Source organism: Triturus cristatus, chromosome 7, assembly GCF_964204655.1.
Source record: "Triturus cristatus chromosome 7, aTriCri1.1, whole genome shotgun sequence".
In the NCBI taxonomy this organism is placed as follows: domain Eukaryota; kingdom Metazoa; phylum Chordata; class Amphibia; order Caudata; family Salamandridae; genus Triturus; species Triturus cristatus.
In genome coordinates, this window is record NC_140590.1 from 90,697,900 (window position 1) to 90,712,194 (window position 14,295).

General features: G+C 45.4%; 1 protein-coding gene across 3 annotated transcripts in view; it reads right to left on the minus strand.

The window, feature by feature from the left end:
• The window catches only part of LOC146808895 (uncharacterized), a 403,463-nt gene that overhangs the window by 45,197 nt on the left and 343,971 nt on the right, over positions 1 to 14,295 (minus strand). For all 3 annotated transcript variants that reach the window (XM_085614249.1, XM_085614250.1, XM_085614251.1), the window contains one exon: positions 12,471 to 12,629. In XM_085614249.1, the coding sequence (XP_085470375.1) occupies positions 12,471 to 12,629 (159 nt within the window). The remainder of the gene's footprint in view (positions 1 to 12,470; positions 12,630 to 14,295) is intronic.

A 14,295-nucleotide genomic window follows, 5' to 3' on the forward strand; every position in this document is an offset into this window, starting at 1 on the left:
ACGCATGCGCTTTCCTGTTGTCTCCTTTAAGCTATACGGAGGTTTAGAAGCTGTAGCAGACTAGCGGCTGTGTGCCGCATATGCGCACAGAGATGAAGTGCCTTCTAACGGGTGTCATTTCTTTACACATGCGTGCCGAATTCAGTATCCTAACAGGCACTTACTTGGCCACCCGTGGGAATGGACGAACCTGAAATCAATTGAGGTCCTTCTGCTATAAAAAACGCGAAGCCTTTCTCGCCGGTACCTCCGGTCTTTACTCAAAGACCGCCCCGGGGTACCGACGGAGAGGTAAGTTCAGCGCTAACCCTTTATTTGCGTTCTAATCATTCTGAATGTCAGCGTTTGCCTTGACAGTATGTATTTGGCAAACTACCTAGTCGTCAGTCATGTGTGTGATTGTTACACTTTGGTGAGCTTTTTCCAACGCCGCATTCTCTGTAAAGTACTGCTAGTCAGAGAGTGTTTTTTCAGACCATTGTTCTGATATATTACACAGCTTTAAGACGAGCTAATGCTCAGATTACGACCATGTCGCCACTATCCACCTATTTTTTGTAGTACTTGGGCTATGTCCATTTTTTCTAGCCTTGTCTAATGGGAGGATACATTTTAGGCATGTTAACTAGCAGCCTGCTATTTTTCTTCCTCTTTTACCAGAGCGGGGCCCTTTTTCCCTGAGTACAGACCATGTTGAGGTGAGGGCATCACCCAATAATCTTGGGTAAGTGCAATTTAATACAGTAATTAAATGCTTTGAAGCATCATTGTATGCTCTTGTCAGTGTCGTTGAATAGAGATGACCGTTTGCTGTTTCAAAAAATACCAGGTTGATTGTAATTCTCATCCGTCTGTTTGTTTTCCTAGGTATCCGGTTTCGATATCTTTTGAATTGACCGGTGCGGTAGGATTCTTTTATCTAAGAACTTTTCACTTAAATCATTTTTTTACACTTTTCTAAATCACAGCAGCATTAAAGGTCCTGAAGAAAGCCCCGATACTTTATAGATCAGAATGGGCAGAAACATGTCGACCGTACTGCTATGGACACTAGCATAATGACAAATTATTTGTGCTAAATTGCCATATTGCTTTTTAATTATGACAGAGGCACTCTACCGATTAAAGAACATTTGAGTTCCTCTAGCCATTTTTATTTTCACCTATATCATTTAGTGCTGCGTATCTTAGGATCCCTTTCATAACTAGAGGGCATAACGATGTTTCGGATATTATTGGAGATCTGACAGCAACCCTCTTATGCTACATTCTCTTTGTACGTTACCAGGTCGTTATGTCAAGACCTGGTTCGTTATATTGAGATATACAGACCCAAATGATGACAAATTCACCACCCTCCTGTGATTGATGGGTCCTGTCCTAGAAGGGTTCTCTCCTAAAAGAGATGTCGGATTAGTTAGATATATTTTCTCCTGGTCTTTTTTCTGATTCAGCACTAGACCCAGGTTGCTTTAGTGGTTATAGTGTTTAGAATTAAGGGAAACACAACCTGCAGGTCTATAAAATCTTTTTCCCTTGGACCTTCCCCTATGTTGATTCGTGTTACTAACTTCCTGATACCCCCTCACCTCAGAGGCCGAAACTTAGCACCCAGTGAAGATGGCCTCTCACAGTGTTCTCCTCACTCTGAGTGCTCTGGTTCAGTACCAACTTCCCACCTCCCCAGAACAGTACTCAGAGCTCAGCTTTATTGGCCTGCATGCCTTTTTGTTGGAAGAAACCACTGGGGGGGTTGCCTGTTGTCCCTATCCCTGAGCCAAAAGCCTCTCTGTGGCTCTCTCTCTGGAGCCTCTCTGTGGGTCCACCACTGCTGCCAATGGTGTTCCGAGGCCTCCCTCCACCACTGCCACCTTCCCCCTCCTAAACAACTCCTACTGAGCAACTGGAAAGTCTCGAGGGGGGTCCTGCTCCAGCTCCGGCTCCCAGATCAAAACTGGAGTGCTGGTCGAAGGTTTGCTGGTGGGGGTAGAGCAGAGTGGCACAATGCAGCGCGGCGTAGTCCAGTAGGCGATCACACAGGAATGACAACAGAAGAGTGGCCAGCAGCTGCTGCAGCTTCCGCTTCCGAGTTTGACAATCGCTCAAGTGGGTTGCGCAATTCATGAGCACAGGTCTTGTTGGAGACAAATCATCATGAGGATTTCAAACTAAGTCTGAGTTTATCCTGGTGAACAATTATAATATATGAAATGTACCTTGTTCACATTTTGGAGATAATATAATCATATAAAAAAGTATCTCTCCGGTGAAAGCATTAAATGTGGCCTCACTGAAAACTCTGGGTGGGCAAAACTCGCAGAGTTTTACTCCGCGGAATTTCACAGAGTCATATATCAACTCCGCGAGAATTCGTGAAGTTCCGCCCACCCCTACAAATAATGTGGAGAACAGTCTGAGAATCTGTGAACCATCATTTAACATTGATAACAGTTTTCCAAGAGTACTAAGTTTGTACAAACCACCTTGCTCATACCTCTGAGAGACAGCATGACAGCCTCTACTTTGCAGAACATCCTGGCTTCAAAAATGATACGCGTCATAATATTAGCAAAATATGGTACCAGGCTATTCAACCCTCTAGCCCAACACCATTCTCAAATATACAAACCAGAAAGAGCCAGTGAACACCTTAACAAGTAGGGAAGAATTCCACATAATCATTCATAACTCATTCATCACCATTCTCCCGAGATGCACGATATGTCAAACGTGCAACTGCTCACCCTTACAGCTAAATGATCTGCAAAAGGCAGACGAGATCCAAAGCTTCATTGGGTGAAAGCTACCCCAGTATTTCTTCTTTTCATGGCCAGTTGACCCTCCTTCCCTGTAACCTGCTTTTAATACCGACTACTTACAGTGCACGGTTCCAAGACTCACCTGGATGGTATGCGTGTCTGCTCTAAAGTATGTGCTGGGGCCGTCGAGATCCAAGGAGTGGTAGGAGTAGTTGTGCTGCCTAGGGTGAGCCACATCCACTCCACAGGGGTGGAGTTGAACCTCTGGAGAGTGGTTGTGCCCCAAGGTAGACACCTGGCGGTGGACACCAGGAAGCAGGGGGTGGCATGACAAAGGCTCATCAGCACATCACTGAGCTCACTTCTAGGGCCCTTTTCATTGAGTCCCCATTGCCTGTATGCGCATGTGCAGTAGGGTCTCAAGGACTACCCATGCGAACAGTCTTTGCCTGTGAAATAGGGTTATAATGCAATTCTTTATTAATACGTATTTAGTAAACATATTGGAAGTTTCTAACATTTATGTGTGAGAATCAGACCCACAGTACCTCCCTCATTTATTTCCCCCCAAAAAATACTGCCAATTTCCTCATGTTCTAAGATTCTGTAATGGCGAGGATTTGAGTCTTAAATAGAAATTTATGTAAAAAATCCAGCAACCTTTTGTCTCAGAGGCGACCTCTCCTCCTCGATCTCAGTCCCAAGTCCACTGGAAGCTCCTGTAATGCTCCTGAAATGTGCTACTCCTGTGCCAATCACAATCGTAGAGGCAACAGCAAGTCACACAGCCAATAGCAGTTCCAATACAGAGCTAGACTGTTAGTACTACTTTCAGAACATGTTACCAGAGGGCTCAATGTGGCTGGAAGACCCAGGTTATGAATGATTCACTTTCCTTACTCAGCATGCCAAGTTTGTAGGGGTGGGCACTAGCAAACTCAGCCACTCTGCAGTTGGTGGAGATTTTGCTGCATTCCAAGCGGGTTGGCAAAATTCTGTGAACTGCACCAGCACAGCGGAGTTTATCGTCCAGCCCTTCTGAAAATTTAGAAAACCCTGAACTTCAGGACCTCTGCAAACTGCTGATTCATTGTGTGTTGTCTCTATCTGCAAAAGTATTTTCCCTAACATCCCTGATTCTTTAGTAGACTCAACCTGCATATTATTTCTAAGCTATGAGTTCTCATACTATTTACAATACATTGTCTTTAACTATTTTATTAACCATTTACATGCTGATTAGTACATTACTCATGACTAGTTTTTTATACAGTCCATTTCCATTATGCTATTTTATGAAGATACCACATCTAATGAACATATATTGTATAGCTGGGGTTACTGGGCCCCAAACCTGGTTGCTTAGCTCTGTTTACTTCTGTTGTTGGTCTGGGACCTGACCTAATATTGCCCTGTAAACTGAAAAGTAAGTCTACCCTATTCAGCTCTTGACCGTCAATAGTCACAAGGTTCTACTCATGTTCTACAGGGATTTCTACACAGAAACTAAAAAGGTTTGACATAAGCGCAGGTACAGGCTCACCATTGAAGTCACAAGCAGCTACCCTGGTTCTGTGACCCATATATCAGACCTTACAAAAGTCTCAACACTGAGGGATATGTTCACAAACTGCAGTTCGTAGTATTGTTTTTACTACAAAATGCTCTTTACAAACCTAGGTGCAGAAGTCTAGACCTCCACTACTCCTATCTTTTCTATGCAGAGATCTCTGCCCCGATTGTGGAGATGTTTACACATGAGAACCCACGTCTTAGTAGTAAATGTTGGAGGGACATGTGGGTGTGGCTGGAAAATAGGGACTACTTACTACAGAAGAGGGGCTAATATGAGTTTAGGAAATGGTAAGGGGACTAAGGGCAGTTACCAATGGGTTAAGAAAGGGATTACCACCCACCCACAAAAGAGTAAGCTTATTGCTATTCACAAACTGCATTTCTAAAGTTTCCACAGGCAAAGAGAACCCAAAACTGTTGCAAATGTATCCCAGTGCAGGTCTGGAGAAAGTCCAACACTACAAATGGGCTCTTGAACTCCAACAGCCTTCTGCAGAAATAGTGGGGCAGGGACTCTTAATTTAAACTTTGAAACGCTGAGAAGGATTTTGAGGCCGTGGCATTGTTTTTATGAAAACGTGTTGACGATTGGTGCTGGATATTGGGAGTCGCTACCCCGCCATGGCCCGCCACTGAAAGCAGCTCGGGTTCCTGAACGAACATTTTGGAGGTGGAGATATATATATAAATATATATATTATCTACTGGCGGTCGCCAGTAGATAGTTATAGTTAGGATCGTGTTTCCATAGGAAATCTCAAAATTCTATTTTGAATAACTTTGGCGTCGGTTGACGAATCCTCGCGAAATTTTCAAAACTAATGGGGCGCTCCGTTCAGCTCCTACCCTGAAAGTCTCGGGGTGATTCGTTAAGCGGGGGCCGAGAAAAAGGGGGGGCCCAAAACGCGTTTTCCCCATGTATTTTTCCATAGGACCTTTAGACACAGCTACAGCCCGAACGGCTGAACAGAATTACTTGAAATTTGGCAGAGAGGTAGCCATAAGGTCAAGGAAGTGCCTTTCGCAGGTCTGGTGTAAATCTGTTCAGTATTTCCTGAGAAAATAGCATTTAAAAGCATATCAATATCTATACGCGCGCGGGGTGCGCGCACCGTGCGCGCACCGTGCGAGCACCCTAACATGCGCGAGCGTAATTCTGATTGGTGGTTACATGTTAGTCAACGTTCGAATCGGTCGAAATCAGGAAGTGTCGGCTGCCATATTGTTTGTTTTCAGTGAAAAAGGAAGGTGGCGAACGTGAAAAGGGGGCAGGGTAGAGAGTTCCTGACCCCCTAGCCTTTGTCAGGGGGTCCCTGAAGGACCCCGAAGGCAGAATTTTTATTTTATTTTTAAATCACGGTGGTGCGTTTATTGTAAGATAAATATATAAGAAAAATAATAATACATAAATAAATTAGCATTTAAAAAAACGTACAAATTCACTGAAAAAACCATAGGTTTCACACACGTTATCGTTAGGAATTAGCATTTAAAAAACCTTGCAAATTCACTTAAAAAACCATAGGTTTCACACATGTTATAGTTAGGTGGATATTTCACTCGTAAAAAACCAATGAAATTCCCCCGTTATAGTTAGTTCAGATAACTATAACTCGCGCGACCGCCACTCTATCACAAGGATGATGTCATCAGTGATGTCATGAGTGATGCCACTGACCATGTCATGAGTGATGTAATATGTGATGTCATGAGCAGTGGATTGCGGGCGCGCGAGTTATAGTTATCTGAACTAACTATAACGGGGGAATTTCATTGGTTTTTTACGAGTGAAATATCCACCTAACTATAACATATGTGAAACCTATGGTTTTTTAAGTGATTATATATATATATATATATATATATTTACAAATCTATATATTAAAAATAAATATTGTTTCATATTTTTATTACTTTTGAAAACTTTTTAATTCACTTTAACCTTTAAGTTCTGAAAAAAGAAATACAAATTAATTTTATACATAAAGTTTAGTAATTTTCAATAAATGCTAAATAAAACAATATATTTTATTGTAGGTGGGATTTAAAAAAAACCTTTAATTAATTAATTAATTAATTAATTAATTAATTAATCAGTATACGTTTAAGGACAGAGGGGTGTCAAAATCAATCTTATTCTAGTTTTATTTTACATTAATGTTTAACACTGAAGTTATTTTACTTAATTATTTTAAAGTGTATTACACTTTATGTAGGAGAGTAGGATCTGCTTCACATGGGTAGCCCCACCTTTTGCTGGTGTTTCACTGTTTTTCGACCTTAGTCTGGCTGTGGCCCTGCTAATCAGGACCCCAGCCTAGCTGCTTACTCTCTAAAATGGTTTCCATGTACATTAGGTACATTTCTAATTGAATTCTGGAGTGCCTTATAAGCCCCTAGTATATGGTATACTATGTACCTAGGGCATAGGTACCTCAGAGGCCAGGGCTGAAGCATATATTATGCCACCCCTGGGAAGCACTCCAAAATGACACCACAGGTCTGCTACTGCAACCTGGGTAAGGTGGTGATTGCACCCCTTACAGTGGTATAGGCTACCTATATCACTACCATTGCACCCACATATAAAACCTATAAGTCACTCGTATGGTAGGCCTTAACAATCCTGAAGGCAGAGTGCTTGGTTTTTATGTGAGAGGGTGCCCCTGAATGAGTAGAGCCCCTCTGCAGCGTTCGGAGTACCTCCTCTGATGCTGTTTGTGGTGCAGCCTGACCATATACTCTTAAGTTCATTATAACCTCGCCGTAAATGTTATCTTTGGGATGGCTGCACGGAAACATGTCGTGTTTGGTGACAAATGCGGCAGGGGTAGCATTCCACCCTTCTAGAGGGAGAGGCATGTTTACATTGGTCTAACCCGGTAGGACTTTCTACAGCCCTGGCATCACAAAATGGATGCCACTGCCACAGACACATGTTTGGCCTCCTGCTGCTGACCGAAACTCCAGCAGGGGAGGCCTGGACAATAGGTTTCCTGTCCCAGGGAGGTGTAACCACCTCCCCAGACAGGCAGATGTGTATTGAGGCTGGGTGGGAGCACTCTCTGGTGCTTTGAAGTCCTGCACTAGGGGCACACTTGGTATCCCTGTGCATAGTCCAGTTCAAACCGGTTGCAGGGGATACCTGCCCCTGCTCTGGTGCAAAACTGTATGTAAATGTATGTATGGATACTTGTATAGCGCACGACTACCCGGAGGCCTCTCGGCGCTTGTACGAATACCGCTGTGGAACCCATCCTGGCTTTTCCCTGTGAGGCGTCCACTCCTGGGCACCCCCAAGGTGAAGGCCAGGCATCCTTAGCGTTGTGGGGGCCGTTGTGGAGATTAAGCAAGCTATTGCCCAGAGTTACAGAGTGGGACTCCATGATTAGAATGGCACCGAGGTGAGAATTATCAGGTCCGTGGAATTTTTGAGCCCAAGACCCGCTGAGGCGGGGAATTGAACCCTGGTCCCGGGCTAGACCTCTGCAGCAGGGTCTGCCGCTCTAATCATTGAGCCACACTTCTCCAAAACTGGACAAAGGAAATGGGTGTAACCACCCCTCTTTTCAAACCCTCCCATAGGTGGTTCCCTAGAGTATGTCCAACCCCCAAACTTAGTATAAGTATGGGAACCCAGTCCTTGCGACTTTAGATTACCCTGGACGAAACTCTGCAATATATATCCTGGACCTTCGAAGTTCTACTTTGCTTAGAAGACTGAAGAAATCTCCCTTGGGGTCAAGGAGTGACTCCCCTGCTTGGCAGGCACCAAAGAAGCAACTGACCAGTCTGCAATTCCAAAGCTCCCGCCAGACGCCGAAGTCTCTGCATCCTCAGAGGTGGATTTCCAGACTTCCCCGAGGCTTCCCTGAGTCCACAGCAAAGCTGATGCCCGTAGCTATCGTGGGTGACGTGGAACTGGGACCCCTGACACCTTGATCTTTTGCAGCTCCATCATCTTCCTGGTCCTCCTGGAAGTTGTGCTTTGGGCTCCGAGTAGCCCCAGCCTTGAGCATTGCCTGCACCAAAGATTTCTGGCCTCCACTCCACGAGTGACCCGTGGGCCAGTTTCCAGTGCGACCGCTTGAGGCTCCTTCGCGATCGCTAGCCCGTTGGCTAGTAGGTCCCCACAGAGGCAACTCCTCTTCTGATTGGGCTTTCCTGGTTGCTCTAGACGTGCCCTGACTTACCCTTGCTGGGTGAGTCCCACAGACTTTGCTGGTCTGAACTGCCATCCTTTATCTGATTCCAAGTGACTTGCCGTTGCCAGGGCTTGTTGGGTCCAAACTGGTCGCCGACACCGCAACACGCGACAAACTTTGTGGGACAGCTCGAATCCAGCTCCTGGTTGTCATCGGTGCCTCCTGGACCTCGGGCTGAAGAGTCAAGACACCCATGAACTCACCTGAAGCACCCGACATCTGTGGGCATTGGTCTATCGTGCCCTTGGTCACTGGTAAGTGACCCAGACTCTGTCCCCTCTGCTTACAGGTTCCTTCCATCCTAGATCCAGGCTTGGATCGCTTCGGACACTTCTCCTCTACACGGCAGCAGCACTTCTTCGCCAGCTTCCATTGAAATCGACGGTGCGACCCGACACCAAAAGACACCTATGCACCCGGTTTCCCTGGGTGAGGTAACATGAGTACTCCGGTGCTCCTGTGGGTGCTAGCCCTAGAACTTCCTAAGTCCAAAAGGGTTTGGTCCTGACTCATTTCTAAGTGTCCCTAATCTTTAAATTTCCAACAGCGACATTGCCTATAGAAGCTAACGGGAACCCGCGGCTGTGTTCACTCACTGCACACGGACCCCGTGGGTCCCCTGTGTCACTGGGTGTTGCTTGGGGTCCCAGCGATTCTACAGGCTCTAGGCATTTTGTCTAGTTCAGTCGTGGTTCTTATACCACTTTATTGGTATATGGTTTGGTACGCCCCTAGGGCCCAAACGTGTATTTGTGCTATTACTGTTGATTGCTAACTTGTAACTTAAGTACTTCGAACTCTAGTCTCATAAAGAGACTAGAGGGGTGTGTTTTATCTTAAATTCATATATTTTAAATATATACCTGGTGTGGTTGTCCTTTCATTTGGTCATTCAAGAGATTATAGACTGGTGAAACAAGCTGCTTTACATTCCTTCAAGACTTAGCCTGAAGGCTTCTCCCCATAGCTACCACTAGGATAGCTTTCAATAAAGGTTGTCTTTAACCTATCACCATAAGGGGTTGATTGGACTGATACAAGGTGCCCACTATAACTAGTGGACAGCATATATCAGGCCAACTTCTCACACTTTATTATACTTTGTTTTACTTTTGCCCATGCTTTGCCGTAGGGTGATCTCTGCCCTGGTGAAGGAGACCCTAGTCTACATGTGAAAAAGGTAATCCTAATTTTGGCTCCATTCTTTGCTTTAGGGGGTTGAAGACATGTACGTCTACACCTTAAAATAACCTTAAACATAAAATGTACATGTGAGTAAATCTACATATGAAAGCTTGTCTTTGTGAATAGATCTCGGATTCTTTAAAGTTAAGGTGTTGCCCCACCTCACTCTAGTTCAATGCATGAGGCGCTTGTGAGAGTTCAACAGATCCAGGCTTTACCATGGTATTAATAGTCAGTATGTGATCACTGTGCGTCCTGGGTCCTTTAGCTAAAAGAGGCACAGCCCCACCTTTTACTGATCCTCACAGAACATCTGTTTGCTGGTCCTCAGCTCATAGGGCCACCTCGATCTGGCAGGGGATTCTATGGACATGTGGATGAGTGTATGGAAACTGGGCTGGTTGGCAGAGACAGCACCAGTCACTTTGGCACCTGGCAATTATGTCCTCTGGAGAATCAGAGCTGTCGCCCTTTGCTGTTGGTGTTTCAGATCATGGTTGCTTGCAACTCTAGCTATTTCAGGTCACAGTCGCTCTAACTGCAGCAGTTGCTCCTCTAGGGGATGAATGGGTGACTTGAGGCTAAATCTCAGAGGCTGGGAGACCCACGCCAAACTTGGGTTGGATGGATTACACTCCTCAAGCCATGCTGTAATTTCTGAGACTGCCTTAATGGTCCAGAGCACAGCAGTTGGGCTTTTCCTTCTTGGCATTTTTTCCTTGCAGGAGTCAGGCACCCCTTCCCTCTTTCAGCAGGTCATCCGCTTTATACACTGGCTGCAGCAGAATGGACAATAGCATACCACCCACTATCCTTTACTATCCTTTACTTAGCCCACTCAGACCGCAACAAGATTTCTCTCCTAAAAGACTGACAATGCCCTACAGCCTTGGAAATGCAGACACTCTGGGGATACAGAGTTTAAGCTTCTCAAGCAGGATAGTAACTTGATTTCATCATGCCACACCGACCGCCCCCAGACCAAGTTTTGGACCATACCAGTAAATGCAAGCACCTTACCTTACCTTGAAAAAGCACCAGGCCTGCATGCTGATAATGAGCGAAACACGTATTGGCTGCTCTTTCTGAGGTTGTCTGCAAATAATTTCCTAGATTAAAGGCGCTTGACTAACTTTTCCAATGGTTCTTTGTTACTTATGTTCTATTGATTAATAATTTGGTTGGATTTGATATGTTAAAATGAGTAAGATTAAGCTATTAGCATCCCAAATATTTTTAAGCCCCATCAGCTGCAAGGTCATTGGCAGGCAGCAGCTCCTCTCAGCAACTTTAAGTGATGTCCACCCACATCTGGGACACTTACTGTACAAGACACCTGCCCTGGATCTTAGGATGGTTTTGAGAATAACTCCTCCCTTGGTCAATGAAGAAACTGGAACCAAGTGGTAAAGTTTGGGTCCCACTTTTATTGTCATTTACCAGACAACTGATGTAGGTCTCACTGCCAAAGGTCAGAACAAGGTTGGGATAGTTCTATGTCAACTCCATGTAGCAGACATGGTCTTTGTCTCTAGTGTCTCAACTGCAACACCCACAACAGCAGCACAATCAAGTGTGAATCTCTGTTCCTGGCTATCATCAGCACTTTAAGGTGTTGCAGTTGAGGGAAGACAAAAGTTAAGGACCTGTCTGAAAGACTCCCTTTACACCTGAAAAAAACCTGCCGACTGACCTACCCTTGAACACTAGAAGCCTTTATAGCAGTGCTCTTGAGAGAGATAATCTGCCAACCCTTAGAAAAATGCTCCCTGGTGTATTTCTGCAGCGGCCCTGCCTCCCTCCTCCCACACTTCAGTGTCTGTGGCTGTTCCCTCTAATCTAGAAAAGCTAGCAATGGTTTACCTTCTCTGGGGCGGCTAATCCACAATAACCATTTTGTGCTAAGTTGTACCGTGGGCTAACCAAAATGGAGCCAGTAATCTGGTAAAAAATGCACTTGCATTAAATATGAAGCCCTGTTATCAGCACCACATACTCACAGTACACATACACATTGATTCTGGATGTCAGAGCACAGCCTAGGCACTACATTTAAGCAGAATTGTACACGAATAGTCTTTTGTTAGCTTGAGGATATGCTTGGCGCGCTCTTCTGATGACCGAGCCAGGTTGTTGGTCTCACAACTTACAGGATCACCTAAAGCACAGTGTGCATGCATGATTGATGTGTGGAAAAAAACAGGTACCAAACTTCATGCAACAGGGTTACTGATGGCAGTGCTTGCACATACATGTTACCATTTAGAGGACATTGCCAATCCTAAAATAGGGGTTACCAGTACTATAGCAAAACTACTAAATAAAAAAAATGTACACTGTCCACCACTATTAACTGCAACCCCTGAAACGATGGTCCCTATCCAAATTAATTGATAGCTAATAAAATCTGCTGGAACACTGAGGGTATTCGAATTGGTTTCCTAAATCTTTGAATCAACAGGCAGATTCCAGTTGTTTCTGGTGCATGGTGTACTGTCTCACTTTTGTTAAACTTAGAATGCACGCAGGCAAAAATTAATGTGAGGCAAGGCTGATTACCCGAGCTCCACTCAGGATAATAGTCAGGGTTATAATAAATATTGAAATTGAGTTATCCGTGTTGCAGGGAAGGATGTATTGTATCCTCTCTCTTTTCTGCCCACCAGTTTACTCTACTGTGTTCCATGCTGGTGCACATTGTAGTTGTCACCCTTGTTTCAGTACTAGGCTCCCAATTTATACTTACTGTTGTAGGGGCCTGTGTTGCAATTATCTGTAGAGGTGCAGCATTCTAGGTGAACCCGAATAATGAACTCCTCATGACTGGAAGCGCTGAACATTTGGTTACAGTAATCTTCTGGGACAATAGAACAAGATCTGCTGAGTGTTGTGAACACTTCGCCACCTACAATACAACATGCAAAATACAGGAATTAAGTTTATTACTTTAACTACAGAGCATAACTTGAATAATCAAACTTTACCGCAAACAGTTCAATCCCACTCTATTGCTGGTTTCCAGGAAATTAATTTTTATCTGTTTGTAGAATGTTGATAGAGCAGGCCTAGGCAGCAGAGCAGATGCTCAGGTAATAACAGATGCCGCTTGATAAACAGCAGGTATCATAGATGAAAGATGTTTAAAGTAGAGCAGATAGGTAGTTTGAGAGGTAAAGTCTAAAAAAACTGGTCTTTAAGTCATATCTGAAATCCAAGGAAGGACATCCAATTTGATCAGATATGTTCAATCAATCAATCAATCGTTCAGGGGCTTTTAAAGCACGCTACTCACGCGTGAGGGTCTCAAGGAGCTGGGGGTGTTGCAGCTCAAGGGTCAGCCGAAAAGCCAAGTCCTGAGGTTCTTCCTGAAGGTGTGCAGGGTGGGGGAGCATCTGATGTTGACTGGGACCTTGTTCCAGGCCTTGGCCGTGATGTAGGAGTAGGCTCTTCCACCTGCTCTGGTTCTGCAAATGCGCGGGGTCTCTGCTAGGGTGAGGTCTGGGGACCGGAGGTTTCTTTTGGGTATGTGGAAAGAGACTCTTTCATTAAGGTATTTGGTCCAATGTTGTGGAGGGATTTGTAGGCGTGGGTGAGTAGCTTGAAGGTTACTCTCTTCTCAACAAGGAACTTCGGGGGGATCCACTTGAATGGCCTTGCGGAGGGAGGTAAAGCAGATGGAGTTAAAGCAGGTGGAGGAGTCAGCACTGATCTGGTGAGTCATGGTGAGGGAGGAGTCTAGAATGATGCCGAGAATCCGGGTGTGGTCGTCAGGGTGGGTGGGATTTCGAAGGCAGAGGGCCACCAGGTGTTGTCCCAAGCGGTGGGGGAGGGTACAAGGACGACGATCTCTGACTTCTCCAAGTTGAGCTTTAGGCACCAGTTGCTTATCCAGGCTGCTACCCCTTTCATTCCTTCCTGGAAGCTGAGTCTGGTGGGAGAAGATGAGCTGGGTGTCATCAGCGTAGGATACTATGGTGAGCCCATGCTGTCTGATGATGGCAGCGAGGGGGGCCATGTAGATGTTGAAGAGCGTGGGGCTGAGAGAAGATCCTTGGGGTACTCCACAGTTGATCTCTGTGGGTTTGGAGAGAAAGGGTGGTAGTCTGATCCTTTGGGTTCTGCCGGCGAGGAAGGAGCGGATTCAGTCAAGGGCAGAACCCCGTATGCCAATGTCATGGAGTCTGGCTGCAAGAGTGGGTTGGGAGACGGTGTTGAAGGCTGCAGAGAGGTCTGCCAGGATGAGGGCTGTGGTGTGGCCCTGGTCGAATAGCACGCGGTTGTCGTCGGTGGCGGCATAGAGGGCAGTATCGGTGCTGTGGTTACTGAGGAATCCGGACTGGTAAGTGTCAAGGATGGCGTTCTCTTCGATGAAGGTGGTCAGCTGGGCGATGACGATTTTTTTCGGTGACTTTTGCTGCGAAGGGAAGGAAATAGATGGGCTGGTAGTTTTCACATGCTTCGGGTCAGCTGAGGGTTTCTTGAGTAGGGACTTGACCTCTGCCTGCTTCCAGTCATCAAGATAAATGCCGTATTCGAAGAAGGCGTTGATGGTCCGGTGTAGTTGGCGTGCT